The sequence below is a fragment of the Nanorana parkeri genome, unplaced genomic scaffold (genome assembly GCF_000935625.1).
Source record: "Nanorana parkeri isolate BGI_ZX_2015 unplaced genomic scaffold, ASM93562v1 scaffold1821, whole genome shotgun sequence".
NCBI classification, from domain to species: Eukaryota; Metazoa; Chordata; class Amphibia; order Anura; family Dicroglossidae; genus Nanorana; species Nanorana parkeri.
This window is the reverse complement of record NW_017308089.1, coordinates 1-26,968: the sequence shown is the minus strand read 5'-3', so window position 1 is coordinate 26,968 and position 26,968 is coordinate 1. Positions and strand designations below refer to the sequence as shown.

Genomic DNA, 26,968 nt, shown 5'->3' with positions numbered 1-26,968 from the left:
GGACCTAAATGTCTAATGTCTCTATAAATGTGAAACTTCTGAGAAAAGCAGACCCAAAAAAAGACACAAGACCCCAAACTGTACATACACTGCAAATAGAGGCAGTTTAAAATACAAACCAGTCTATACAGTATATTTACATGTGTTGAATAATAACTGTAGTTATTAATGAAGTATGCCTTTAAAAGAGAACTATGGGGTAACCTTTTTATCCCATTGTTCTCTTTGGGGTCACGGTAGGACACATACTAACTAACATCCTTCCGTGACCCAAAGCTCAGTACATAGCAGGCTATTGCCTGCTATATGTTGAGAGCGCCGCAGCCGGATCCCGACAATACTGTCGAGATCCACCCCGCTGGCTGATTGAGAGCAGGCTCTGCCTATCTAAAGGCAAACACAGCTGTGCCCGCCTCCTCCCCCGTCCATTCCTTCTGTCAGCGCTGGAGGATCGGAGAGGGGGGAATCCCTGCGGGGAGCGGTGACTGACAGTCATCGCTCTCTGCAGAGAGATGATCGGGAAGTGACCAAAAGACAGTATGTGTTCCCGATCTATAGAGTCGGCGTGTGACAGTTTCAATGTCACACGTCGGCTCTAACTATGAGGGTGAGTGTAAATCACTCACCTCATAGTTCTCCTTTAAATTAAGTAGGCCCTTCTTCCCTTGACATTAGGCAGTGTGTCCCATCACACTATTTTTTAAACTTATACTGCCTAAAATAAAGAATGATAGAGAAGTCCATTTTCAATGTAATATTTGCTTTCTTTACATCGGGAAAGCTTATTTTGAAGGAAAATCATATTCACAGAATCTTGTAAATCTGGCAGTGGCATTGTCTACCTTCCAATTAAATTATTCTAGCATACATGTTAATTATCAAACTACTTAAGACAAAACCAAGAAGTACTACTATAGTCCAGTAGCTTTTCACCTAAAATTACCTTGCATTATCTCTGCCATGTGACTTCAAAAAGTTCATATCCCGATATCTTGAGAGGAAAGCCACCAATTGGTCATTTGTCCTGTAGAGAGAGAAGATACAAAAGATTAAGGTCATAAAACCTGATACATGGAGCTGAATGTTTATTGGAGGTGCCCATTAGTTTACAATGTTGTAATAAACTAGAACAAGACAAGCACAGCACTGGTCTTGTAAACACAATGATGATTTATGGAATGTTTCACTACCAATTGGACTGCCATTATGAATGCCCTGATGAAGGTGTCCTTGAAACATGTTATAAGTTATTGTAACATCTATAACACTTAAAAGCCTTGCAGTTATGTTCTTCAGCTTTTGTACTGTACGGTCTAAAGAGATCAACGGTTTCCACAGATACTACAGACTTTTTGAATAGCATGTAAGGGTAGATTGTAAAATATAAAGATGATACATTGTTATTGCTTGAAGAACTTGTGGTTTAAATGAGTTACGAAGAACTGAAAGGGTGACATTCAGGAAGTTAAAGTGGCAATGAAGAAAACAGCACAGTCATTGGAATATATGCTTTTAAAAAGGCTACACTGTAGGGATGCACAGATACCATTTCAGATACCAGTGTTGATACTTGGCATTTTCATGAGAACTACCAGGGTTGCAGTGTTTGCAGGTGTGACTGTGCCCTGGTGTCCACCACTGTCCTGAAATCATTAGACTGTATTGTTTTAGAAAAACTGTCACATATATAATGTCACAATAAACAAAATGGTATCAGTAATTGATATCTGTTAGGTAGCCAATACTTCTTAAAAATGACAGCTCTAGTCTAGTCGTGGAGCTGGAAAAGTATCTATACTTGTACTAAGTACGGTACTTGGTATCTGTGCATCCCTACTGCACTGTAGTAATTTTGTTGTGAAAACAATATACACTCAATTCTAAATGATGTTCTTAATTATGCATTTATGAATGCTCAAACCTAGACAAAGATGTTGTCAGGTACACTAAAAGTCCCTGCCACCAAGAGCAGCTGCCCTGAGGCTTCTTTGCAGTAGTTGATCTAAAACTGGTTCCAGGCTGAACTTCCATTGACCTCCTAGTAGTGATGGACAAACCTGCCCATTTGATTCAGCAAAGATTTAATGCGTCTTGTCCAAAGTCTTGCACACCAGGGGACAACCCTTTTGAGGTCTATAAGGGTTTTGTTGTTGAATACTGGCCATTTTTAGGTCTAATAGGCAAACTACTGTAAAAAAAAAAGCCATGGGAAGCTGGGCACTGCCATGGAGACATGCAAAAAAAAAAGGTAAACATAAATAAATAAAAATACTGTATATTGGGGAGAGGGTCTTTTAATGCAGCTTCAAGGGCAAACTTAAAAAATACACACAATCCTTTCAATAATATGCTTGGGGGATACCTTAAAGAGAAACATGATTATTCACAAAAGGGTGAGTAGTTTGGAGAAGGCAGAAGAAGTGAACAATCTATTCCAAAATAACTGATTTGGAAAAATTCTCCAATTCAGCTCACTTTCTAGTTCAGCTATGCTGTCCTAGATTGTTTACTTCTCCTGCCTTCTCCAAACTCTTCACCCTTTTGTGAATAACCCTGAAAGTCTCTGGACTACTCTTCAGATGCTGGAAATAATCAACAACTTCACATGGTTTGGTTGAAGAAAAGTGAAAGTATAATGACACCATAATTCAGTAAGTGCTAAACTTTACTTTTTAGAATTTGTTTTTGTATCTTGTACATGCTTTTTTTTACACCTCTACTAGCAACTGCACTTTTTAGTCCCAACTCAACAAATATGTAAGCGTAACTTTTTTAATCAGAAGAACTAAAGAACAGCTAAAAAAAATGGTTTGTATTAAAGTACATAGCAGAAACTGGGCTGTGTACAGACCATATTGGATTTACGTCTGTATTATTATTATTATTGGTATCAGTTTTCTTAGTCCATTCTGTTTATTGCAGAATAGATTGATTAGATAGAAGTACATACATTGGAATGGCTATGACAAAATACTGAATACTGGCTAAGGATGTAATACTGGTTATGGCAAAATACTGATTTCTACCTGCAGGTGATGCTACAATCTAAAATTTCTGGTTTTGATGTAATGGAGTAACAGAAGCATGGGACTTCTTTTGTGGATCGACAGAAGTATTAGTAAAAAATGTATTTTAGCTAGAAAGACTCTTTCAATGCAAAAATACATAGCAGCCTATTTCATTTTCACTATGGTCTCAGACCATACTATAAAATTAGCAACCTAATAAATGATCTGTTAACTATTAACTTAGACAGAAGGAACTGAGATTTCCTCCCACTATAATTCGTAAATTGATGAGTTGAGACGAGTGAGGCCCTCTTTCCTTGTTTACTCATGTGAGCTTAAATGCCTTTCAGGGTCAGGCTTTGCATCTCCACTTGGCAACTATAAGAAAAAATCTTCCTCTGTATAGAAAGCTGTGCAGATTTCCACATTTTATGCTTGGATAGTTCTCTATTTTACTGAGATGAATGGACATTTACTGAATTTACTTAGTAATCCTTCCACATGAAAAAGTTTCAATAGCGAAGTTCTTAATGTGCATTCCAAGGCATGAGAAGATGCAATTTAGTGCTGAAAATTTAGGAATGATTCATGAAGGAGTTTCCTTGATGTGCTTCTCTGAAAATGCATACTGGAAGTTACTACACTTACAGTGCTGGGAAAAAAAGCCAAATATACATTTTCCCTATACGATAAAACTGAAATGATGTATAGCAGCAGCAGACTACAGAAAACCCCAGAGCAATAAACAGTGTAGACATCCCTTTTATGAACAGCATTGGTGCTCCACATATAAGTAAGCCATGTTGCCATGGCACCACCTAAATAGATTCTGTGTAGGTCAAAACCTTACGGGGCACTATGCCATGCTTGCAAATGCCAGGGACCATTTTATCACTGATTTCTGTTCATGCCTCCGGAGTCATACCTTTGGCCGTCAGAGTCTTGCACTGCCTCATTGGACTTGTAGATCCAAAAAAGTTGGAGCACTGAGGTTGCCTACCCCTGTGCTACACTATTTGCTTTAGCAGCATTGTCTCTGGCATTAACAGCACCATTTCTGGAACTACTCATTGCCAGATCATGTGTAACTGTCTACAAATAATTAATTTTTATTTTTTCATTGCCTTTAAAGGTTTTAAGTGTAGTTCTGATGTTTTTGTGTTCTTTAAAAACAACACTTTGGCTATTAAAGGGTTGTAGTGTAGGACAAAGATATTTTGTGATGCACATGCCAGTGAAAAAATGAGAGATAATATTGACATGGGACATGAAACAGAGGTAAAATGAGATGCTGTGCTTACAGGCATATCACATTGAACATTTCGGGGTTGATTTACTAACCTTATAAACACGTCACGAACAAGTATACACCTCTGTAGTATGTTCCCTCCCAGCATGATCTATTGGTGGAATCTAGACACCTTTGTAGTGTGTACACACCCAGCAGGTGTGTTGTGCAAAGCCCTGCATGAATTGCAAGGTGATGTTGTGTAAATTAGCTCTACATTGTGTTGCTTGCGTTGATGAATGCAGGAATGTAAATGCATGAGCTAACCATTTTTGTCTAAACTGTGAAGCAGCATTATATATGCATCATGTGCATGATTTTTCCATATATGGCATTAGTGGAAATATGCTTTTAGAGACTTTTTGGTTGATAAATACGTTTTGCTGTGTAAAAATAACACGCACCTAGTGCGTGCGTGTGTTTAGGTTAGTAAATCACCCCCTTCTTGTTAGTTTCTGACAGTGACTCTGATCTGTAGCTCTATTGTAATAGAACATGCACACAACTAGGACAAGTAGTAGAAAGGTTAAAAGGGGAGATCAAACTGTCTGTTGCTAAGCTGCACTCTGCTGTCGGTATCACAGAGCTGGCGGTGGATGCTCGTTACCAAAGGGTGGTTGTTGGTGTTACCTCTGGGTCCTGCGGCTCTGTCCAGCATCCCGCCCAGCTCACTGACATCACTGGTTGCCAGGAGCTGGGTGGGATGCCAGCCAGAGCGTGACAGGTTGCTACATGCAGATTATTTAAACAAATATACAGCTGGTCTCAATACAGAGGTAACTTACTTGGGCATCTTCATATCACTCTTATATACTACTTTACAAGTTTTACACTCATGTTAAGCTGAACATTGCAGAGACACACAATGTACCAAACAAATACTGTACTCAGCTCAGTCCAGTTTTTTTTTAATCGCATGACCTATGAACATTAAAATGCATGCAAATAGAGCGCACAGAGAACTGCATTATGCAAATCTAATAATATTAATGGTAATATAATTGTGTTTATAACTTAAGTTTGAATTTTTTAATTTTATGTAATGGAAAGTATCCGTTTTTTACATTAACATAAATATATCCAGTGGAATAAAAAATATTTATGTAAATTCCCAAGACAAAAATGCTTAATCGAATTAGAGATATTGGTTTAGCTAACCAGGCAAAGTATAAAACATACATCTAATTTTTGTTTAGTGTTGTATGCTCATTGGTGGAGAACACTTTACATTGATATCCCTTGAAATCACACGATGCCTTAAGCTAATGACAGAAAAGAAAAAAAGCCCACACAAGATTCTAGACCTATATGTATTCATAAGCCTCAGGACAGTCAGGAGAAGGACAAACACTCATTATGACTTATTTTTTTCTAATTTGCTGAATCTTCACATCTCGCTTCATTTATTCATTAGGCAAAACATCAACCCACTTCATTGCTCTTTAATTTGCTTACAAACTGTTTCGTCAATCCTACAGCATACTTATTTTAGTCTAGCAAATGATATTCCTTAAAGTATTCTGTAATATTTGAATACTGCCTTTATCAGAATTGAAAAACACAATAGTATAATTTTATAATATGAACACAACCTCTGTGTTTCACTGGCTTGGTTTTCACCAGCGGATCCTTTCTAAAAGGTCCTCACTGAAGAGATCCCAATGTAAAAACCTTAAACAATAAAACGTTTAAACTCCACCACATCCCACCCAACTTTCGACTGCTGAGAGGTAAGCTCTTTGACAGACCTACCACTGACAAAACAATAAATCCACCCAAGCAAAATCCTGTGGCTTTAATAATTTTTACTAATATTTGTTAATCTTGTAAAACAAAACAAATGGAAAATGCACTCATCAACTTATCACCAGCTTTAAAGCAATGTGTACATGGAAGGGCTTTAAACAATACAACAGAAAAAAGTTTCCCAGCACACTTACCAGCCAGCATGCAAAAAAACTTTTTTAACAGCTAAGGGTAAAAACAGAGGTTTAGATACACATCTTCTGCAGAAAATGTGAAAGCCGCACAGCCTCGTCAAGGCACCTCTATGTAGTGCGGTCCTAACTCTAACCTATGAGAGTCTCCATCGTGGAGCACATGTAGCAAAAGATAAAATTGGGTGCAGATTTGCCAGGAGGCAGCCCAACCCCCTTTGCTGTTGTATTGTTTAAAGCCCTTCCATGTGCACCTTGCTTTAAAGCTGGTGATAAGTTGATGAGTGAGTTTGCCATTTGTTTTGCTTGACTGATTTGGTGCAGTGACACATTGGGGGTCTCAGCTGCCGTTGTGATGTGCGGGGTCCCTAATAATAAATATTATTTAAATAATTTCATGTCTTTTTAAAAAATATATTATATGCAGCTAAACAGCATTTTTGTGCCCAGCCCCCATGCGGTGCTGCAGTACTAACCTGCTGTGTCATCTTCTCCGTCTGCTTCAGCCACTCCGCGTCACAGCCTAGTCATCTGCTCCATTCTGAGCTCTTCTCCCGCTAATTGGCTGATTGGATGATTGACAGGCTTCCTCACCAGTCAGTCCTGACTGGTGAGGAAGCCTGTCAATTATCCAATCGGCCAATCAGCGCGAGAAGAGGCCAGAATGGAGCAGATGACTGAGGACTTAGAGGCGGAGTTTACTTTCGGCTGTTCGCCCGTGGAGGAGGAGTTCGCGGCCATCTTGTTTCATTGAAGACGCTATGGAGGTCCTGTGTGCGGCAGTTTCGGGTCCTTGAAGATGGCGGACGCGGCACAGGTACTCATTTTTTTGTATCAGAGTATTTGCACGAGTACGAGTACTCATGCAAATACTCGGTATCGCTGCCGATACCGATGCTTGTATCGCTATCGGAGCATCCCCAGTTCAAATTATGTCAAATAATGACATGTTCTCTCTCTAGATAAAATATTAAACAGGAAAACACACACAGCAAACAAAGTTCTCCGGGGTAATAAATCTCCTTCATTTTTGACTCACATTCTCCCCCTCCCAGGCTGCGTACAATGGGTGGGCTTCAGTAACAAGGTACTGCTGTCAACCCTAAATCCTAGCAACCATGCTAAACACAGGCATGGACAGGTGCTAATTGGCAAAAAACAGACTTGTGAAGCAGCAGCTTAGGAGGTGGGTGCCGGTCCTGCTTGTAACTGTTCATATGATATAAATAAACAGATGATGGCACTCCAACTGATATGTGGATTCTTTATTTAAAATTCAACATGATAGAGATACATCAAGAGGACTACTCTTATGTGTTTTGCGCTACATACATTAATCAAAGCATTAGAGCTGCATTAGATAGACTACACTGACAGGATTAACAGGTATTTGTGGAACTCTCCAGGGGGACTAAAAATCTGCAAGTGCAGATGCACTTATAATTAGGTGCTGCTTTTTTAAAGGGAGGGCATATTTCTACTAGAAGGCAGCTCCTATTACGGTTTTTCAACTGAGAATTTACCTATTTTATGTGGAGTTCAGCTACTATATATTTTTTTGCCAATGTAGACAAAACTCTTGTACAAATTAAAGTGGACCTTGCACCTACATGGTCAGATAACTATTAGGACCCACCCTTTACCCCCATCCTTCATGGTCCATGGTCCATGGTTGCAGAACTAAAGCCTTCATTTTTTTTACATTTAACGTGGCAACATTATTACATTAAATAGCAACAGTATGAGGCCAAACAAGCCCTTCCTCAAGCCAATAATAAACATATGCTTCTGCCATTTTATGTAACAGTGTCTCCGCAATATATGCAAATAAAAGATTGAGAAACCACTGTGTGTGTGGTGTGTGTGTGTGAATTTTTGGGACAGATAGAGCTTTCTTTTGGTGGCATTTATTCACCACTGGGGTTTTTATTTTTTACTATATAATGAAAAAGTACCGCAAATTTCAAAAATTTTTTTTTTTCCGTAGGTTATATTAAAAAACACTTATTCTTACCCATATTTTTTGTAAAATATAAAAGACAGGGTCACGTTGGGTAAATAGACACCAAATAAGGATGTCCCAATACCACTTTTTCAAGACCAAGTACTTGCCCTCAGGTACTTGCCGATACCAATTACTGATACTTTTTCTTAAAGGGACATGTGACATTTAAAAAAACAAAACAATACAGATTAATGATTTTAGGGCAGTTTCTCACCAGGCTGTGTACAGATGTCACCAGGGCTGAATAGAGATCCCACCAGAGCTAAATATAGATCTCAGGCTGTACGAAGCCTGGTGAGATCTGTACGCAGCCTGGTGACATATGTAGTCCAGATCCCACCAGGCTGCGTTCAGATCTCACCAGCCTGGATTCACATCTCACTAGGCTGCATTCAGATCTCACCAGGCTGCGTCCAGATCCCACCAGGCAGCATCCAGATCTCACCAGGCAGCATCCAGATCTCACCAGGCAGCATCCAGATCTCACCAGGCTGCGTCAAGATCCCACCAGGCTGCATCCAGATCTCACTAGGCTGCTTTCAGATCTCACCAGGCTGCGTCCAGATCTCGCCAGGCTGCGTCCAGATCTCACCAGGCTGCGTCCAGATCTCACCAGGCTGCATCCAGAGCTCACCAGGCTGCGTCCAGATGTCACCAGGCTGTGTCCAGATGTCACCAGGGCTGCAAATGAGTCTCTCCAGGGCTGCATGTAGATGTCACCAGGGCTGCCTATTGGGTCTCTCCACGCTGACAGGTAATGAGCCTGCTCTACGGGCGCGTAGTGAGCTCCGTAGTGAGCTGCGCCGCTCTGAGGCTGTATTCATGGTGTGGGGCTGCCTCAAGCAGTGCCTGCACCAGGAATCAGGAGGAGGAGACATGAGACCTGGTAGGCAGTGTCAAAGACAGCTACTGCCAGGTCACCGGAAGGCTGCTTCAGGACCCCACAAGTGCGGCACCTGAGGTGGCCGATTCAATTAAACAATTTAAAGGGCCAGTATCGGGGCATTTTCATGAGTACAAGTATCGGTATCGGAACATCCCTAACACCACACATGTCAAACTTTAAAATTGCGTGCGCCCGCGAAATCGCAAAAAAATAACATACCCACAATTGCCGATAGGCGACGATTTAAAAGCTTTTGCTGCTCATTAGTTTAGTGCTAATAGTGATTAATGGCCCTAAAATGATTGTCCTCACTCTGACTTTCGCAGTAATATGTAACATGTGTGGCACATACGCCATTTCACACATAGGCGCACCAGACGCATGTTTGTGTGTGTATGTGGGGGCAGGGGACTTTATTGTTTTATTTATTTTTATATTTGACTACATTTTTTTTGGTAACTTTAATTATTTTTTTTTCACTTAACTTTATAGCCCCCTATGTGATAGCCAATTTACACAGATAGGTCCCCTTTGTGGAGACATCAGAGGTCTCTAGGACCCCTAATGTTACCTAGGGACCCCAAAGAAGCTGATGAAGCAGAGATCTGCTTCACCAGCTTCTCTCCAGCTACAGAAGCTGGATAATGACAGCTGAATGCGTAAGTGATGTAATATACATCACTCCTGCATTCAGAGAACGAGGAGGAGTTCAGAGGGAGATCATCTGATGATCTCCCGCTGAGCTCCACCCTGCGGGTGCCGAGCCCTCACCGGGCACAACGGGGGACCGGCAGTGGCGGAGGGGAGGCGCACACCCACGCGCATTATTCAAACGATCCAGCGGCTCTACGGCTGGGAAGCGGGTTAAACCGGCGCAAGCTGCTACTCATCTGGCTCTGGCCATAGATACAGTCCTAAACCTTGTGGACAGCCTTCCCAGAAGAGTTGAAGCTGTTATAGCTGTTATGGGTGGGCCAACCCAATATTGAACCCTGCATTTGCTGAGGGCTAAAAAGGGGTTAATTTGGGAGGGCAGATACTTTCCCTACAGACCTTCCTTTTAAAAGGGGAAGTCAGGTGAGAGAGGTGTGAGGAGTTGAGAGACACACAGAAAGGTCTGTGTGTGTGGCTGCTCAGACACCTGTGGACTTGATCTAGGTGAGACCACCAAAACGCACTACGCTGTGCATGATTATTGAAATACTTTTTGCTTTATGTTTGATGTTTGCTAAGGAAAGCCTTTTACTTTGCCGTTTTGCTGAAGAAAGCGGTTTGTTCTGTTATCGTTGGATGAAATAAAAGCTATTCTCCACAATATATATATATACATACACACACACTTTAGGGATGCACTGATGCCAAGTACGAGTACCGATACTTTTTGTAAGGCACCAAGCACCTCTGCGCATGGCTCCGTTTTCCGAGTAACTGGAAAACGGGCGCTAGTACGCATGCGCGCACAACGAACTTCCGCGCGAAAACGTGTGCACGTAAGGCGCACAGGAAATTACACGTCTGCTGCTAATGGATTGGCCTATACAAACCGACCTGCCATATCCTTAGTTGCTGGATGATCTTCAGCTAGTTCCATGTGTTCCTTGCTCCTACCTTGTTTACTGACTTCCTGTGTTTGACCCAGATTGCCTCTGACCATTCTTGATTGCTGCCTGCCTCCTGACCTCGGCCAGTTCATTGGACTTCCTTCTGCCACTGTTTTGTACTTTGCTGGTCAGCTGGATTTGACCCTTGGCTTCTGTTTGGATCTCGCTCCTGTCTTCTGCTTCAAACACCCTGCTGCCCGCCCGGCTTGACCTCGGCTCTGCTTGACCTGCCTCCGTTTTATATTCTGGACTTTCTACCTGGCAAAAGTGTCTGCTACATCCTTGGCACTCGTGCAGCTTGCTGTCACTCCTCTGTTCCCATCCTCAGGGTCGAGGGACACGTGACACTTTTGCTCAAGTACTCACCGACGTCAATTACTGATACCTTTTTTTTAGTGTCATGCGATAGCTTTTCTAAAACAATACAGTTTAATGATTTTAGGACAGTGGTGAAGTGCCAGGGCCGGTCGCAGCTGCGATTCTGGTGGTTCTGCCATTGACTCAAATGTAGAGGAATTACAAATCTCAGCAATACATTATATAGCTATACAGAATACCACCACCTATAGAGGACTACAAATCCCAGCAATACATCATACTGCAATGCAGAATGGCACCGGCTACAGAGGACTACAAATCCCAGCTATACATTATACATCAGAAGAATAAGCAGATTATTAGTATATGTATTGCAACATACTCTGTGCTGCATGGAGATCCCATAAAGCAGCACTTCAGAAAGAGCAAAACTAATAGGAGTTCTGAGATGTCCATGCTACAGGTCACAGCAAATCTTTCAGAAGCATTTAGAAAAAAGGTAGACCATTGGTTACTAGTGCAAATTTACGAACCTACAGAAGCCCAGAGCCTCGTCCATACCGTCGCATGCATATATGTGAGTGGGTGTGTCTGCAGGGCTGGTGCTAAGATTTTTCAACCCCCCCCGCCCCCCCTTCAGGCGGCTGCCTGTGATGTCTTACGCTAGCGCCAGTATCGGTTTTTGGTATCGGATCATTTGCACGAGTACGATGCTTAGAATCAGAGCCGATACTGTTATCGATATCGGTGAATCACTAATATACATATATACATCAGCCGTAACATTATGTCCACCAACCAAAAATATAGAATTTGGGGGTCAAGTCAACACCTCAAGCGCTCTGTTGTGTTCTTTAAACCATTCTTAAACCATTTTTGAAGTGTGGCAGGGCGCAATATCCTGCTAAAAGTTTCCATAAAGGGGTGTACTTGGTCAGAATGTTTAGGTAGGTGGTATGTGTCAAAGTAACATTTACATGAATGGCAGGACCCAATCTTTTCCAGCAGGACATTGCGCAATGCATCAAACTGCCCTCGCCAGCTTGCCTTTTTCCCATAGTGCATCCTCTTTCCCATGTAAGCAACACACATGCACCCTTTTAATAACATGATGTAAAAGAAAATTTGATTTATCAGACAAGGCAACCTTCTCCCATAGTTCTGTGGTCCAATTCTGATGCTCAGGTGCCCATTGAAGTTTGGGCATGGGTCAGCATGTGCACCCTGACCGGTCTGTGGTGATGCAGACCCATGCGTAACAAGCTGTGATGCACTGTGTGTTTAGACACCTTTCTAATGAAAACCAGAATTAACCTTTTCAGCAATTTGGGATAAGGTAGCTCTTCTATTGGATCGGACTGCATAGGCCAGCCTTCTCTCACTACATGCATCAATGAGACTTGGCTGCCCATGGCCCTGTCAAAGGTTCACTAGTTTTCTTTCCTTGAACAACTTTTGGGAGGGGCCCTGACCAATGCAGACCAGGAACATCCCACAAGAGCTGCAATTTTGGAGCTCAGCTGCCTAGCCATCACAATTTGGCCTTTATCAAAGTTGATCAAATCCTTACGCTTGGCCCTTTTTTCTTTCACTTGCTGCCTAATATATCCCCCCCCCCCCCTTCCAGGTGCTATTGTAACAAGATCATCAGTGTTATTAACTTCACTTCAGTCAGTAAGTGGTCATAATGTTATGGCTGGGCTGTGTATAAGCTCTACTTGTGATGCAAATATTTGGTCCTCTATTCCTGAGATAAATGTAGGTGCTGGTTTATAAACCTGTCAATATTAAATACTTTGAGTGTGGCCACACAGCCCACAATACAAATGTTAAAGAAAGACGCAGTTATCAGAGGAAAATACAATTTAAATATTATGCACCTCTACCCGCTTCAATCCCAGGAGCCAAAAGATTTACGCTGGACACATAATTTCAGTCCAGGCTGAGAACATACATGCACAGAACTGAACACACATAAAAGAAAAACTGCAGAAAGAAGACATCCTGAGAGACACTTTAGTTTGGACCTTATCTGATGTAGCTCCTGAAAGAAAGCATACTTGTTTCAAGTAAACAAAAGGAAATTTGAACTGGATGGACCTTTGTTAACAAACATCCAATGCAAAAGAAAGGGAAAATGTTATCTCTTTAAAGCTGCTTTATTTCCCTGAATATATTAAAGGAGCATGTTTTGAAGTACACTTATGCTTTTAAATCAACCCTGGGAAATAAAGGTTCAAATGTTTTAATCTGGTTGGTGGCTATGGAGCAATAATGACATTTTAAACTGACACACTGATATTTCAATGTACCTTTAGTACACTGTGGTAACCCTCCCAAAAACTATTTAGATTTCAATACAATCAAGTTGGATTAGTTAAATATGGTACCTGATTTTGTGGATGGCTACATTTGTATCATATATGTATTTATACTAGGGATGCACCAAAACCGTTTTTTCGGTATCGAGTACCGATATTTATATTTCAGTACTTGTCAATACAGAGTACCGATACAGGTACTTCCGCTAGCATGGAGCTGGGTTCCCAGGCAATAAGGAAGCCTGGGAAGGTGGCTCCATGCTGTTTGGTCAGCTCGATGCTGATTTGCCTGGAAGCCGGCTTCCCAGTTAATCAGCATAGAGCGGGCTGTTTGGCCGGCTCAATGTTGATTGGCCGGGAAGCTTTTTTTGGCTCCTGGCATTGAATTTTCCACGTCATTACCTGCCGCCAGCCTTCCTTATAAACCTAATTCAAAGGACCTGGGGATTTATCAAAACTGGAGCAGACAAAATCTGGAGCAGTTGTGCATGGCAACCAATTAGCTTTTCTCTTCAGTTTGTTCAGTTAAGATTTGAAAATGAAATTGAGAAGCTGATTGGTTGCTATGCACAACTGCTCCAGCTTTTGTCTGCTCCAGCTTTGATAAATTCCCCTCATATTTAGGGGTTTGTTTATAAACGTTCTGCCCGGCTATACGCGGGTGGATGCCATTTGCACTAGCTCCCCTCGATGGGGATGACAAGTTTAGGAAATTCCTCGTCAGGAACTTTTATAAATTAACCCCTTAACCCTCATTCACACCTATACTTTAGGTGTGAATAGGGATTCCTGCATCAGGAACTTGCAATTTCCTGCAGTAGGAATCACTAATCTGCTGTTTATAAGCGGCAGCTGTTACCTGTTCAAGTTAATGATCGGGTGACAGTGGCTGCATTTGACAGTGGCAGAACACTGACACGCTTCATGTACTTGTATGTAATAGGACTACATGCGGTTAGGAATCAATCACTATCCCTGGACACATTGATCGTGTGTCCAGGGATAGTGATTGATTTCTAATCGAAAGCAATTGTATCATATTACATGCGGTGTGTCAGTAAAAATATTATATTTTTACCCTCTCGTACAAATACATAGTAGTTATAGCTAATATCTGGTTAAAATAAAAAGAGAGCAAGAGAAATGACTCTAAATCCCATTTTACAAGATCCAACTATATTCTTACTGTAGTATTACTACCCTCACTAACAATCAGTTTCCTTAGAGACACTTTAAAATGCAATACATGCCAGGATTTAAATGGACCATCAAGCAGGTGGCTGTCATGCGGAAACATAAATTTTCCTTTAGTGTGTCACAATTATAAAATGAACAGTCAGTTACCATGACGATTCTGTGTTCATATAAATGTGAGCAGATCAGATGCATTAGACTCAGGACACGCCAGTCTGCAGCTCTTGTGGTATGGCAAGCAATTAATATGAACTACACAGCTAAGATAATTTTTTGAAAATCTAATTATTTCAGTAATATCAAATAGGTTATCACATATCAAAGTATGTGACGATTAGCCCTTAGTCACAAATATTTCAAATAGCTTATCTACTGATTATTAATCCTTGCAAGGGCTGCACTAATTATTATATGATTTCAAAGGCCTAGAACAGTAACCAATGTAAAAAAAAAAAAAAAAAGGTATAATTTCATTAACATTATAAAAATGGAAGTACTAGAATGCTTAAATCCCTAGCAGAAATGTAAGGCATTTACAGTGCTTTCAGAAAGTATTCAGAACCTATACTTTTTTCAATTTTCTTATGTTGCAGCCTGATAATGCAGTTGTTTGAATTGTTTTTTTTTCTCATTAATCTACACTCAGAACCCCCGTCAGGATGGATTGGGACCGTCAGTGGACAGCCATTTTCAGGTCTCTCTAAAGATGTTCAATAGGGGTCAAGTCAGGGCTCTGGCTGGGCCATACTAGGTGTCAGGAAGCCTGCACACAGCGGATGGCGCCTGCGCGCGGCGTGACCCACAGCGTAAGGCCATGCACTATCTCGCAGACGTCAGTGCGCGCGCGTGGGCACATCTGCGACGTGTTGTGGTGCCAAACGGACTATTTAAGCTCAGCCCCTCCATGTCTCCAGTGCTGAGTACTCTTTCAGCTTTGTGCCTTGTATCCTGTGCCTGTTCCCTGTCGTGTTGTTTCCTGCTACTGACCCCGGCTTGCTCTCGACTCTGCTGACCTTCTGGTATCCTGACCCTGGCTTGTCTGATGATTCTCCTGCTTCCTGCCTGTTCCTGTATTGCCTGCATGTTCCTGAACCCGGCCTGTGACCCGACCACTAGTTTGCCTATTGTTATACCACCTTTCTGCCTGCCCGTTGCTGACCCGGTCTGCCCGACTTCGAGTACCCTCTGTCCGCCTCACTGCTGTGCGTTTATATTACCTTTCGGAGCAAGAGACCGAACGGATTTCCACCTAGCACCGAAGTCTTCGTTCAGGCACTCGTGCCCCGCTGTGCCCCAGAGTACCTGTCTTCTCTATCAGGCCTTCTGGGACCAGAGTTGCAAGAGAGGGGCCGCCCTCGTCATCTCAAGCTCCATCAGGTATGTGACACTAGGACATTCACAGAGTTGTCACTAAGCCACTCCTGTGTTGTCTTGGCTGTGTGCTTAGCATGATGCTGCCACCACCATGCATCACTGTTGGGATGGTATTGGGCAGGTGATGAGCAGTGTCTGGTTTCCTCCAGGCATAACATTTAGAATTGAGGCCAAACAGTTCAATCTTGGTTTCATCAGACCAGAGAATCTTGTTCCTCACAGTCTGAAAGTCCTTCAGGTGCTTTTTTGCAAACTCCAAGCGGGCTTTCATGTGTTTTGCACAGGATGGGAAGCTTCCGTCTAGCCACTCTGCCATAAAGGCCAGATCGGTGGAGGGCTGCAGTGATGGTTGTCCTTCTGGAACTTTGTCCCATCTCCACACAGGATCTCTGGAGCTCAGTCAGAGCTCTTGGGTTCTTGGTCACCTCTCTTACTGAGGCCCTTCTCCCCTGATTGCTCAGTTTGGCCGGGTGTTCAGCTCTTGTTAGAGTCCTGGTTGTGCCAAACTTCTTCCATTTGAGAATTATGGAGGCCACTGTGCTCTTGAAAACCTTCAGTGCAACATACATTTTTTTTGTAGCCTTCCCCAGATCTGTGCCTTGCAATAATCCTGTTTCTGAACTCTGCAGGCAGTTCCTTTGACCTTATGGCTTATGCACTGATACAGTTTGCATTGTCAGCTGCAAGGCCTTCTATAGAGAGGTGTGTGCCTTTCCAAATCATGTCCAATCAATTTAATTTACCACAGATGGACTCCAATCAAGGTGTAGAAACATCTCAGCAACAACCAAGAGAAATGGGAGGGACCTGAGCTAATTTTCAAGTGTTGTTGCAAAGGGTCTGAAATTATACATATATACAAGTGGGTCACCGCGTTCCTTTCACTGTGCTAGCTGAGAAGCTCTTCGGCCTCCCCCTAGCACAGCAATGCCAGTTCTTGCACTGAGCAGTCATTCAAAATATGCTGCCCGGCACCAAGTGTCAGCTTCAGGTGGGGTGGGCTGGGGGTATGGCCATAGGAACACCATCCATAAATGCATTGCTTACAGTTTCTTCACGTGCCCTGTAGAGGTGTCTGGACTAGAGTGACGTAACATTCTGGCTCCCAGCACCTCTACAGGGCAGGCGAGGGAGCTGTACAAGCAATGCACATATGGATGAAGTGCCATTACCGCACAGCAGCCTAAACTAGACCCCAGGTAGAGGGTCCACTCAGTTCGCGTAGGGTAGGGTGGCTGGGTGGATCTTAAAAAAAAGAATATATGTTTGTTTGAGAATGTCTGAGAGTGTGTGAGATTGTGTCTGTGGTCGTGTGTGCCCCCCAGTGTTTTTGAGGGTCCGTCTCCACTAGTACAGTGCGTTAATGTGATTAATGCACTGTACCGTGCAATTGCACCTACCACGCATTCTAGTGCAGGAGGTGCCTTGCGTTATCATTCATTTGAATGGCACCTGAAATGCACCTCCAGCCCACGGTTCGATCACCTGCACCAGAACGCGCGGTACCACAATGCCAGAATGCCTTGTATTGTGTGAAGAGAATACAAGATGTTTTCTGAATGGAGTAGGTGAAGTGTGAGTGACCCTCATAGCCTTTACTACTGTATACGGTATACAGTGCACAACAGGTAGGAGTGTAATTTGCAGAGCTGGAGATTCGGTGCTTACAGTGGTGTCAGATTGAATGAAAGTAAGAGTTGTTATCTAACGTAGCAGCTTACACACATACTACTTATTCATTTTTACACAGGAAATATGCAAAAAATAAATTTTCCCCAGAGTTCAGGTTTAAATGTTATTTTATTTATCTACCTGAAATTCATCTTTAATACATGGTGCATAAGGTGCAATATTAAGGTACATTTTGGTAATTCTGTAATAGCTTGTCCCCCCTGGTGATGTGAATGCTGTGTACACACTGCTTTCACAAGCATAAATAATGCCTAAGCCAATAGCAGTTCACTCGGTTATTAGATTGGATATGCTCGCCATGTTTTCAGGTTCCACTTTGCTGCATAGCAAGGTTTTGAAAATTAACCCGGTCCTGCACCCATTTTCCATATTAGTAAACATATTTTTGTCAGCATTAACATAGAGCATTATGGCACAATATACAGTAGCTTATACAGGGGAAAATGTAACATGTTGCTGGTTTTTTTTTCTTTTCTAATTTCACAGTTTTCCTATTGGTTACAAAACGAAGCTTTCCTCTCTCTTGTATTTGATTTTTTGTATCACTACAAAATCCCAATCACTTTTAGACAATACATTTAAGCTGAATTATGGTGATGAGTAAAGAACTGCTTTCACTACCAAATGTATTCCTTTATTTTTAGTGAACGGACTCTAGGTCAGTGGTTCTCAACCTTAGTGCGACTAATGCCCATTACATTCTTCTAAAACCTTCTATGCCCCAACATTGAAAACAAAAGTCCATACAATAAAAGTATGGGAATGCAAAATATGTACTTAAAATGTATTAAGAAATAAGTAATCCTGTGCAAAGCTATAATATGAAGGGCGTCCCTTCAGTCTAAAATTATCTTACAAATGGATGTCTTCACATGCTCCCCGAATGTCCATACTGGGAAACCCCTTATTCCTGCCCGGCTATGTAAACCCTCTTGAATTTCAACGTTGGCATTCGTGTTCTCCAATACCTGGCCAAGCATTTTTATTCAGATTCTGGTATCACACCTTTCCAGACACTCCAGGATAGGCATGAAGGGGACCTTTTCCAATTTCTTCAAATTATTTTTTTTTTTACAAACACTGGTAGGCTCAACTTAGGATCTGTCCTCCCTAACACCCTTTGAAACCTTTAGACTGAAGGCCCTAAACCTATTTGTATGCTTTATTGTTGGATACTCTGCAGATGGCTCCTCCCCCTTAGACTCTCAAATGGGAACGACTCCTGGAGGAAACGTGGACCCAAATTTGGACTACCACAGCCAAGAGCCCTGCAAATGTTCTTGCTGTGGAGATCAACTACAAGTTGTTGTTCAGATGGTATTCAGGTTCCCCTTCGAATCTCTCATGCTGTCTATTCCTATTCTCCCCTCTGCTTCCAAGGATGTCAGGCGGAGGTTTCCTGCTCACATATCTGGAGGGATTGCCCTAGGGTCAGGCATTTGTGGTGTAGGGCGTATCAATTGCTTTACATAGTTACAGAAGGCGGTACTGAGTAAGAAGCCTGCAGGGTGTACTTACCGTCAATTTCAGTTAGTTACCTTTGTTCCTACTGAGGCTTGACGTGTTGTTGCACGAGCATGTAAATCCCCTATCATTCAATTTTAAGAGGTCAAGCATAAACTCTTGCAAGTTATGTTTTTTGAAAAATTTACAGTCATTCAGAATTACATAGTTGGCAAATTTCAGAAGGTCTGAAAGTTTTAACTCCTTCCCCTCCCTTCATGCTAATTCCCTGACCATTTAATATTTATTATTCTCGGTTGTAACTTTTTTTCTGTGGATTTTGCTTCTCTCTCCTCTCTTTTTATATCTTCCTCTTGATCTTGGCTGTGGAAACATGGGGACAACCCTGACCCCACTGCTACTGCCCTATCTTCCAGGGCTTCCCTAACAATGTTGCACATTAATGTACGGTACACACACCAGGAGTTTAAGTAACCTTTTGAAAGAAGTTCCTGTTTGCATGATCACTACACTGTGCCAAATGGCTTTTTCAGTTTTAAAAATGGTGATATTACTGTGTTTTTTTTAACAGTGTTCAAGGTGAAAACACTCTTCTATTTTATTTAAATGTATTTAAGGACATGTTGCATTTTTACACAGTGCAGCATATTATGATGCACTACACCAGATTGCAAAGTGCTGGGGAGCATGAAGTTGAATAAAATGTCATTTTATACGGTTAAAAAAGCCCCCCAAAAAACAGTAAACAGTGTGATGCATTGTAATAACACAGCACTGGGAGAACCAACACATCACTGGGAAGACTGTGCACAGCATGGGAAGACGCGATAGCACTGGGAAGACCATGCACAGCCCGGGGAAGACCACACAGCCCCGGTGAGACCGCGCTGCCCTGGTGAAAATGCACAGCCTTGGTGAGACCGAACAGCCCTGACGAGACTGCACAGCCCTGGTAAGACCGTACACAGCCCTTGGGAGATTGCGCACAGCCCTAGTGAGATTACACACAGCCCTGGTGAAACCACACAGCCCTGGGAACATCGGATGCAGTCCTGGGGAGAACGCACACAATTCTGGTGAGGACGCACAGCCCTGGTGAGACTGCGCACAACTCTGGTAAGACCGCACAGCCCGGGTGAGATGCCACACACAGCCCTGGTGAGACCGCACACAGCCCTGGTGAGATGCTGCACACAGCCTTGGGGAGACAGCACACAGACCTGGTGACACTGTGCACAGTCCTAGTGAGATCACACAGCCCTGGGGAGACAGCGCACAGCCCTGGTGAGATGCAGCACATAGCCCTGGTGAGGCCACATACAGTCCCGGTGAGATGCCGCACACAGCCCTGGTGAAACGATGCACACAGCCCTGGTGAGACCGCACAGCCCTGGTGAGATGCTGCACACAGCCCTGGTGAGTCTGTGCACAGCCTTGGTGAGCAACACAGGGTATCTAGCTTTATATTATTCTGCATTGCTATATAATGAAGTGCTGGGATTTGTAGTCCTCTCTTGTTGGTGGCATTCTGCATTGTTATATAATATATTGCTGAGATTTGTAGTCCTCTATAGCTGGTGGTATTCTGCATTGTTGTATAATGTATGGCTGGAAATTGTGGTCCTCTATAGCTGGTAGTATTCTGTATTGCTATATAATGTATTGCTGGTATTTGTAGTCCCTCTATAGCTTGGATTCAGGGGTAGAACTACCAGGGACACAGTGTTTGCAGCTGGAATCGGGCCCTGGCACATCACCACTGTCCTAAAATCATTAGTCGGTATTGTTTTAGAAAAACTGTTTTAGAAACAAAAGGTATCGGAAATTAGTATCAGAGAGTACTTGAGGAAAAGTATCGTTACTTGTACTCGGTCTTGAAAAAGGGTATTGGTGCATCCCTATAGCTTATAAGTCCTTAAATGTGGTGGCTGAAAATGGAAATGTGGCTGTGATCTGCAGGTATGGGTAATAACCAAAATACACAGCAGTTACAGCAAGAATTTAGAGTGTTATATGGGTTGTCTCAACCCTCTATCTGCGACTTTCGCTGGACAGCTTGGTTTGTGACGAGCTTGAAAAATAACAGACTTACTGCTCAGATAACTAGGTGCAATTAGAAAAAAAGCCTAAAACAAGAAAACAAATGCAGACACCTAATTTACAACTTGGTAAGCTGCAATATATAACATTTTTGCTTTTGGGCTAAGATATGCTTTAACCAGTTGCCGTCTGCCCAAAGTAAAAATACGGGCGGACTAGCGGGCACGTGTGAGCAGGATTCCACTGGGGATCAAAACAGCCGGTACCAGTTGTTACATACAATCGTTTGCCCGGCTCTACAGCTGGCTGATCGCTTGTATGACTGCATGTAGTGTGCGCCCCCCTCTCCATTGCAGCGCTCCCCCCTCCGCCGGTTATCCCGGGCTCTGCTGCCCCCCCTGCGAGCCAGTGCTGGCACAGCAGCTGTCTGTACAGAGAATGGAGGAGAGATCAGCATTCCCCCACAGCTGATCCCCACTGGTGAATAAATACCACCAAAAGAAAGCTCTATCTGTGCCGAAAAAAATAGTAAAAATTTAATTTCAGTACAGCGTTGCATGACGGAATAAATGTCAAAGTACCGCAGCGCTGAATACAGAAAAATGGCCTGGACAGGAAGGGGGTTTAACACTCTGGTCAGCAAGTAGTTAAATTATTTTAGAGGCAGTGCCTTGCTTATTTTAAAAACCTCACAAAAATGCATGTTTATTCCAGTCAATGCATCTCCAAGTCTTGACAGTAAACAGATGATCCAGCAAGGTTATTACCGACTGTCTAAACTGCTGATTATCTCTACCTTGACACTCATGCAATCTGCCTGAATGGCTGCTACATGTATAATCCTTCACAGATGTTCTCCATGAGATGCTTTCTACTCTTAGATCTATTATAATCTAATTGCATTCACTTGTTACCTTCTGTTGCTAATTAATGAAACAGGATAACCTGAGTAAACCGGTGACAGAAGAGGAAGTGTTACATAGCTGAATGACCCCATTGTTTAGTTATACCTTATAGTTCACTGGGTTTAGATATGCTGCCTAAAGCTAAGACTATAAACAATAGAAAGCAGGTCAAAATCTATTTTTAAACCACATACCCAGATTCTGCGTTGCTGCTGCTCTTACTAATCTTGACAATTCTGAATTTTGTAAGGGATGTTTAGCTATAATTGAATGATGGCACACCAGGTAAAAAGTTATCTTTAGCAGATATCAATTGGCACATTATTAGAACAAGGCCACAGGGTTTTATGTCTGCAGCTGGTGTATGGATATGTCCCACTTTACACTGATATAACAGTAAAAGCTGCAGTTTTGCTGTGTAGTTCAGTGGAGAATGCAGAGTGTGCAAATCCATCATACAAATATATCATATGTGTCAGGATACAGATGTTAAAGTGGTATTAACCAGTTGACATCCACGGTGTTAAACCCCCTTCCCATCCAGGCCATTTTTCAGTATTCGCCTAAAAAAAAATGCCGTCTGGAGACGGGAACCCGCCAATGCTGCAGTGCCGTCCGTCCGTTTTTTTACAACAGGCGGACGGCAAGAGGTTAAAGCCTACTTTTTTTTGCTATTTCTACTGCTGATGTGAACACATACCTTCAGTGCTGCTTTTCAATGCGCTGATGTTTTCCTTTCCACTGATTCATGTGGTACCTGCAGTGCTCACCTTGCTTTCCTGTGTAAGGGTGGCTCCTTTGCTTGAAGGGTCCTAAGGAGCCACCCATTTGTGTTCTCCGCCAAGTGAAACTACAGTCTCTCATTGCGCTGTAGATTCTATGGCCTGGGAGCATTGTCTAAAGCGCCATGTGAGCACCACGCATGCACAATGGTGCTATTATGGGACAGGTAGTCCTGAGGAGGAGGATCGGATGGATGTGCAGAAAGTAATGAGTGGACTGGAAATTAGGGGAAGCTGCTTGAAAGTAACCCGAGGCTGTGGCTGTGATAAAATATTAGAGTCATCGTTTTAGCAATTCTTTGGAGGAAATATATATTAGATACTGTAGTACTTAAGGTTGAATAAAGACACAGGTCCATTGAGTTCAACCTTTGTGAGTGTGCGTGTGTGTGTGTGTATCAGTCTCTGTGTGTTCCAGTGTTTAAGAGTACCTGTACCCTATGATTCAATACTCTCTGCTGATACCACTGCTTGCGGAAGAGAGTTCCACAATTTTACTGCTCTAACTGAAAAGAAGCCTCCTCACCCCTTGTGGTTATTTTTTCCCCCTCCAACTGTAGGTGGTGACCTTTTGACTTCTTTAGGGAGTTTACAGTAAACAGTTTATTGATGATATTGCCATCATCATTAAACATTTTGTACATCAAAATCATTTCCCTTCTTTATCGCCTCACTTCTAGAGTAAACAAGTTTAAATGTAGCAACTGAGTAAATATACGGGGGTCTCTCTTTCTTGTATTTCTATATTGCTTGTATGCTACTTTAAGACTGATAATATACACTTGCAAATCTTTCTTTCGCAGCTGTTGCCATGGAAACAGAAGTTCAGAGCCTGTGACATAGTATATGGACAACCAGATGACAGTTGGCCACCCTTTTCCTGTCATGGAGCAAGAAATAGACCTTTGTGGTCAGAACTGGTCTTAACTGAATATTGATGGGATGAGCTTCTGGAAGTTCCTCAATTCGCTAGTCACATGATGTCACCTCCCATTTAACTGCTTACTAACTGATAATAAAGACATGAATCTGATTGGACAAACTATACAATCATGCCCAGAATACGCCTATACATGCCTATATCTTATGCATATTCATGACTATAAATTGTTATGTTTTTACCAGAAATACTTCCTCTTTGATCCACCTTATATGAGCTGGGTCATTCTGTTGTATTTTTCCACTGCAGTTCTCTCTGCAGCACCTATTCTTTTATCGATTTGGACTCACTATCTCATCTAGAAGGTCTTGATTGAGGACCCCCTAATCTGACGTAACACAACCTTGTCTAACAGCTTTGAACCTCCAGCCCCTAATTAGTTTAGTTGCCCTACTCCGGACTCTCTCCAGCTCAAGGACATCCTTTCTGTGAACTGGTGACCAAAATTGAAACACATACTCAAGATGAGGCTGAATCAGTGATCTGTAAAGTGGCAATAGCATTGCTTTATCTCTAGAGTACATTCCTTTTTAATACATGGCAGTACTCTGCTAGCTCTGTTTCCTGCAGCCTGGCAGTGCATGCTATTGTTTAATCTGCAGTCAACTATGCCTTCATTTTTTTCACTTTTTCCACTTCTGACTTCCTTAATGGAGTTCCCGTTAACGTCTACATGCCTGCTTTTAACCTCAAAATGCATTACTTTACATTTTTCAACATTAAACATCATCTGTCACATTCCCCTATTTTATCCAGGTCCTCCTGTAATGTTATCATATCTGAGCTCTAAGCTCGAGTCTATTGCCCTCCCAATTTTAGTATCATCTGCAAACACAGAAACATGGCTATTAACACCTCCCCTAATATTATTTATAAACAGGTTAAACAGTATGGGGCCTAGCACAGAACCCCGGGACACGCCACTCTCGACCGTAGACCAATTTAAAAAAGAGCCATTACCAAACATCGGCGGTTCCAGGTGGAGTACCGTCGCTCCAGCTGCCCTGGACCTTCCACTTTACTGGATCCCTCCTCATCACTGGACACTCTCTCAACCCTATTCCGTGGAGTCCAGGCCCAGGTGGGTTGTGCCCATTCCACCTTCCTCCACCCTGGGCCCACATGCCCTTGGTCCGTTCCATGCCTGTGCCAAGCACTTGTTGACCTCACACTGAAGAGACTACCTCAATCCCCTCCTGATGAAGCGCCCCATGGCGCGAAACGCGTTGAGCCTACAAGCATTGCTCCTCTAGCATTGCAAGCAATACATCACCGCCATGAGCATTGTTCTTTCGACGTTTACTATATTAATCAATCAATATTTGTTTCTTTTGAGTTGCCTATGATGTTGTATTTCACATGTATAGATTCATGATCATTTAGGCAAACCTCGATTGTGGTGTATAGTGGGTGATAGGAGGTATTTTCCTCTGAGGTATATGTCTTTTTACATTTTTCATGCATATCCAATGCTTTTTAAAGAATTATATATATTTGTTCAATAAATTTATATCTTTTATATACCTACGAGACTGAAGTTTATTGGACTTGTTCTTTCTGGAGCCAGCAAAAAACACCATCTTTTTCTGTCCCTTTTTTTATTACAATTTGTGATTACTCTACCTGTTCTTTTCTTACCTTTTTACAGTATATATATTGCAAGAATTTTTGGGTTCTTCTTTCTGACTGTGGCGATATGTTTTTTGGTAATCTATTTTAGCTGCTCAGATTGCACTATTACATCTCCTATTGCATTCCTTGTAGTTCTGGAATACCAATGCAGTCCCCTCCATCTTATATTTTTTAAATTCCAGCTTCCTCTCATTGATATGTTGTTTTTCCGCTTTATATAGCCATGCAGGTTTAGCTCTTGTTCTTTTATTTTTCTTGCCCAATGATATGCACTTCCTAATGGCATTATGCAATGTATTTTTAAAACAATCCCACTTCTCACCATTGTTCATTGTTAGAAATAATTTGTCCCATTTAGTGTCATACACTAGATGACACTGCTTATTAAATTTTGCCTTTTTAAAATTAGGCGTTTTTGTATAGCATTCTTCCTGGTTGGCACATCTACCATCTGATCCATGAAATTGTTCCGCAACAGGTTTAGGAAATGTCTGTGAGCGGTTCCATTTGGCCAATCAATGTCCGGATAATATAAGTCACCCATAATAACAAATTTTCCCTGCTTCTCAGCTATTTCTACGTGCGAATGTAGTTGAGTCTCCTCTTTTTCCCTTATGTTGAGGGGTTTATAACACACCCACAATTAGTTCACAAGTATCTTCAGTCTTATCTAGTTCTAGCCACAAAGACTCAACACCATCACAACTCTCTGTCGTGAGGTCATCTCGTATGTGCACAGTTAGATTGCTTTTCACATACACGCATACCACTTCACCTCTTCTGCCGACTCTGTCCCTCCTAAACAGGTTGTACCCTTGTACATTAGCTGCCCAGTCATTTGAGCTGTTTTGCCAAGTTTCTGTTCAACTATATCAAAGTCATCTTCGAGTAGCATAAGGTCAAGCTAATCCAATTTGTTTGCTAGACTTCTAGCATTTGTGTACATACATTTTAGTTTGGTGCTAGTGTGACAGTTTTTTTCTCCATCTTGCGATGGAGGAGAAAACTGAAATTACCGGACACATGTTGGTCTATGGGGAATCAGATGTCCATTTACCTCATAATACCACAATCAGGTCTGATGAAACGGAACTCTGATCCCCTTGTTTTTCCAGACCTAGCCGGAGCCAGGGGTAACCTGATGTAAACAGATGCCCGTTCGTTTAGATCCAGCTGTCCATAGACTAATATTGGACTTCCAATCATCTCAGCCAGAAAAACTCACAGGTTGACCTAATCAGAGCATCAGACATTAAAAACTGACAAAAATTCAAATCCTTCCCCACTCTATCTAAAAAAAAACCCCCAAAACATTTTGGCTATAGATGTATTTTAATATGTAAATTATACTAAGCTAAGTAAACTAAGTAAGTTTTCACCTAGCTTAATGAATAGGGCAAACTTGTGCTGACTTCAATCATCCAATCACCTGAGCAAAAATCCTGTTTTGTTTGACCTTTTTCACTAAAGGTGGCCATACACTTTACAACCATTGCAAGACCTTAGTCTTGCGATGGTTGTAAAGTGATTAAATAAACGTACGACTTCCGGTTCCGGCGCCCGATGCTATAGACGAGCGCC

General features: G+C 42.2%; 1 protein-coding gene across 1 annotated transcript in view; it reads right to left on the bottom strand.

Annotated features, from left to right (window-relative positions):
- Nucleotides 1-24,897, bottom strand: part of XYLT1 (xylosyltransferase 1) — a 104,000-nt gene extending 79,103 nt beyond the window's left edge. The window contains exons 1-2 of the mRNA XM_018571726.1: nucleotides 24,716-24,897; nucleotides 944-1,024 (exon numbers count right to left, since the gene is read on the bottom strand). Of these exons, the coding sequence (XP_018427228.1) occupies nucleotides 944-1,024; nucleotides 24,716-24,897 (263 nt within the window). The remainder of the gene's footprint in view (nucleotides 1-943; nucleotides 1,025-24,715) is intronic.
- Between the last annotated feature and the right edge of the window lie 2,071 nt (nucleotides 24,898-26,968).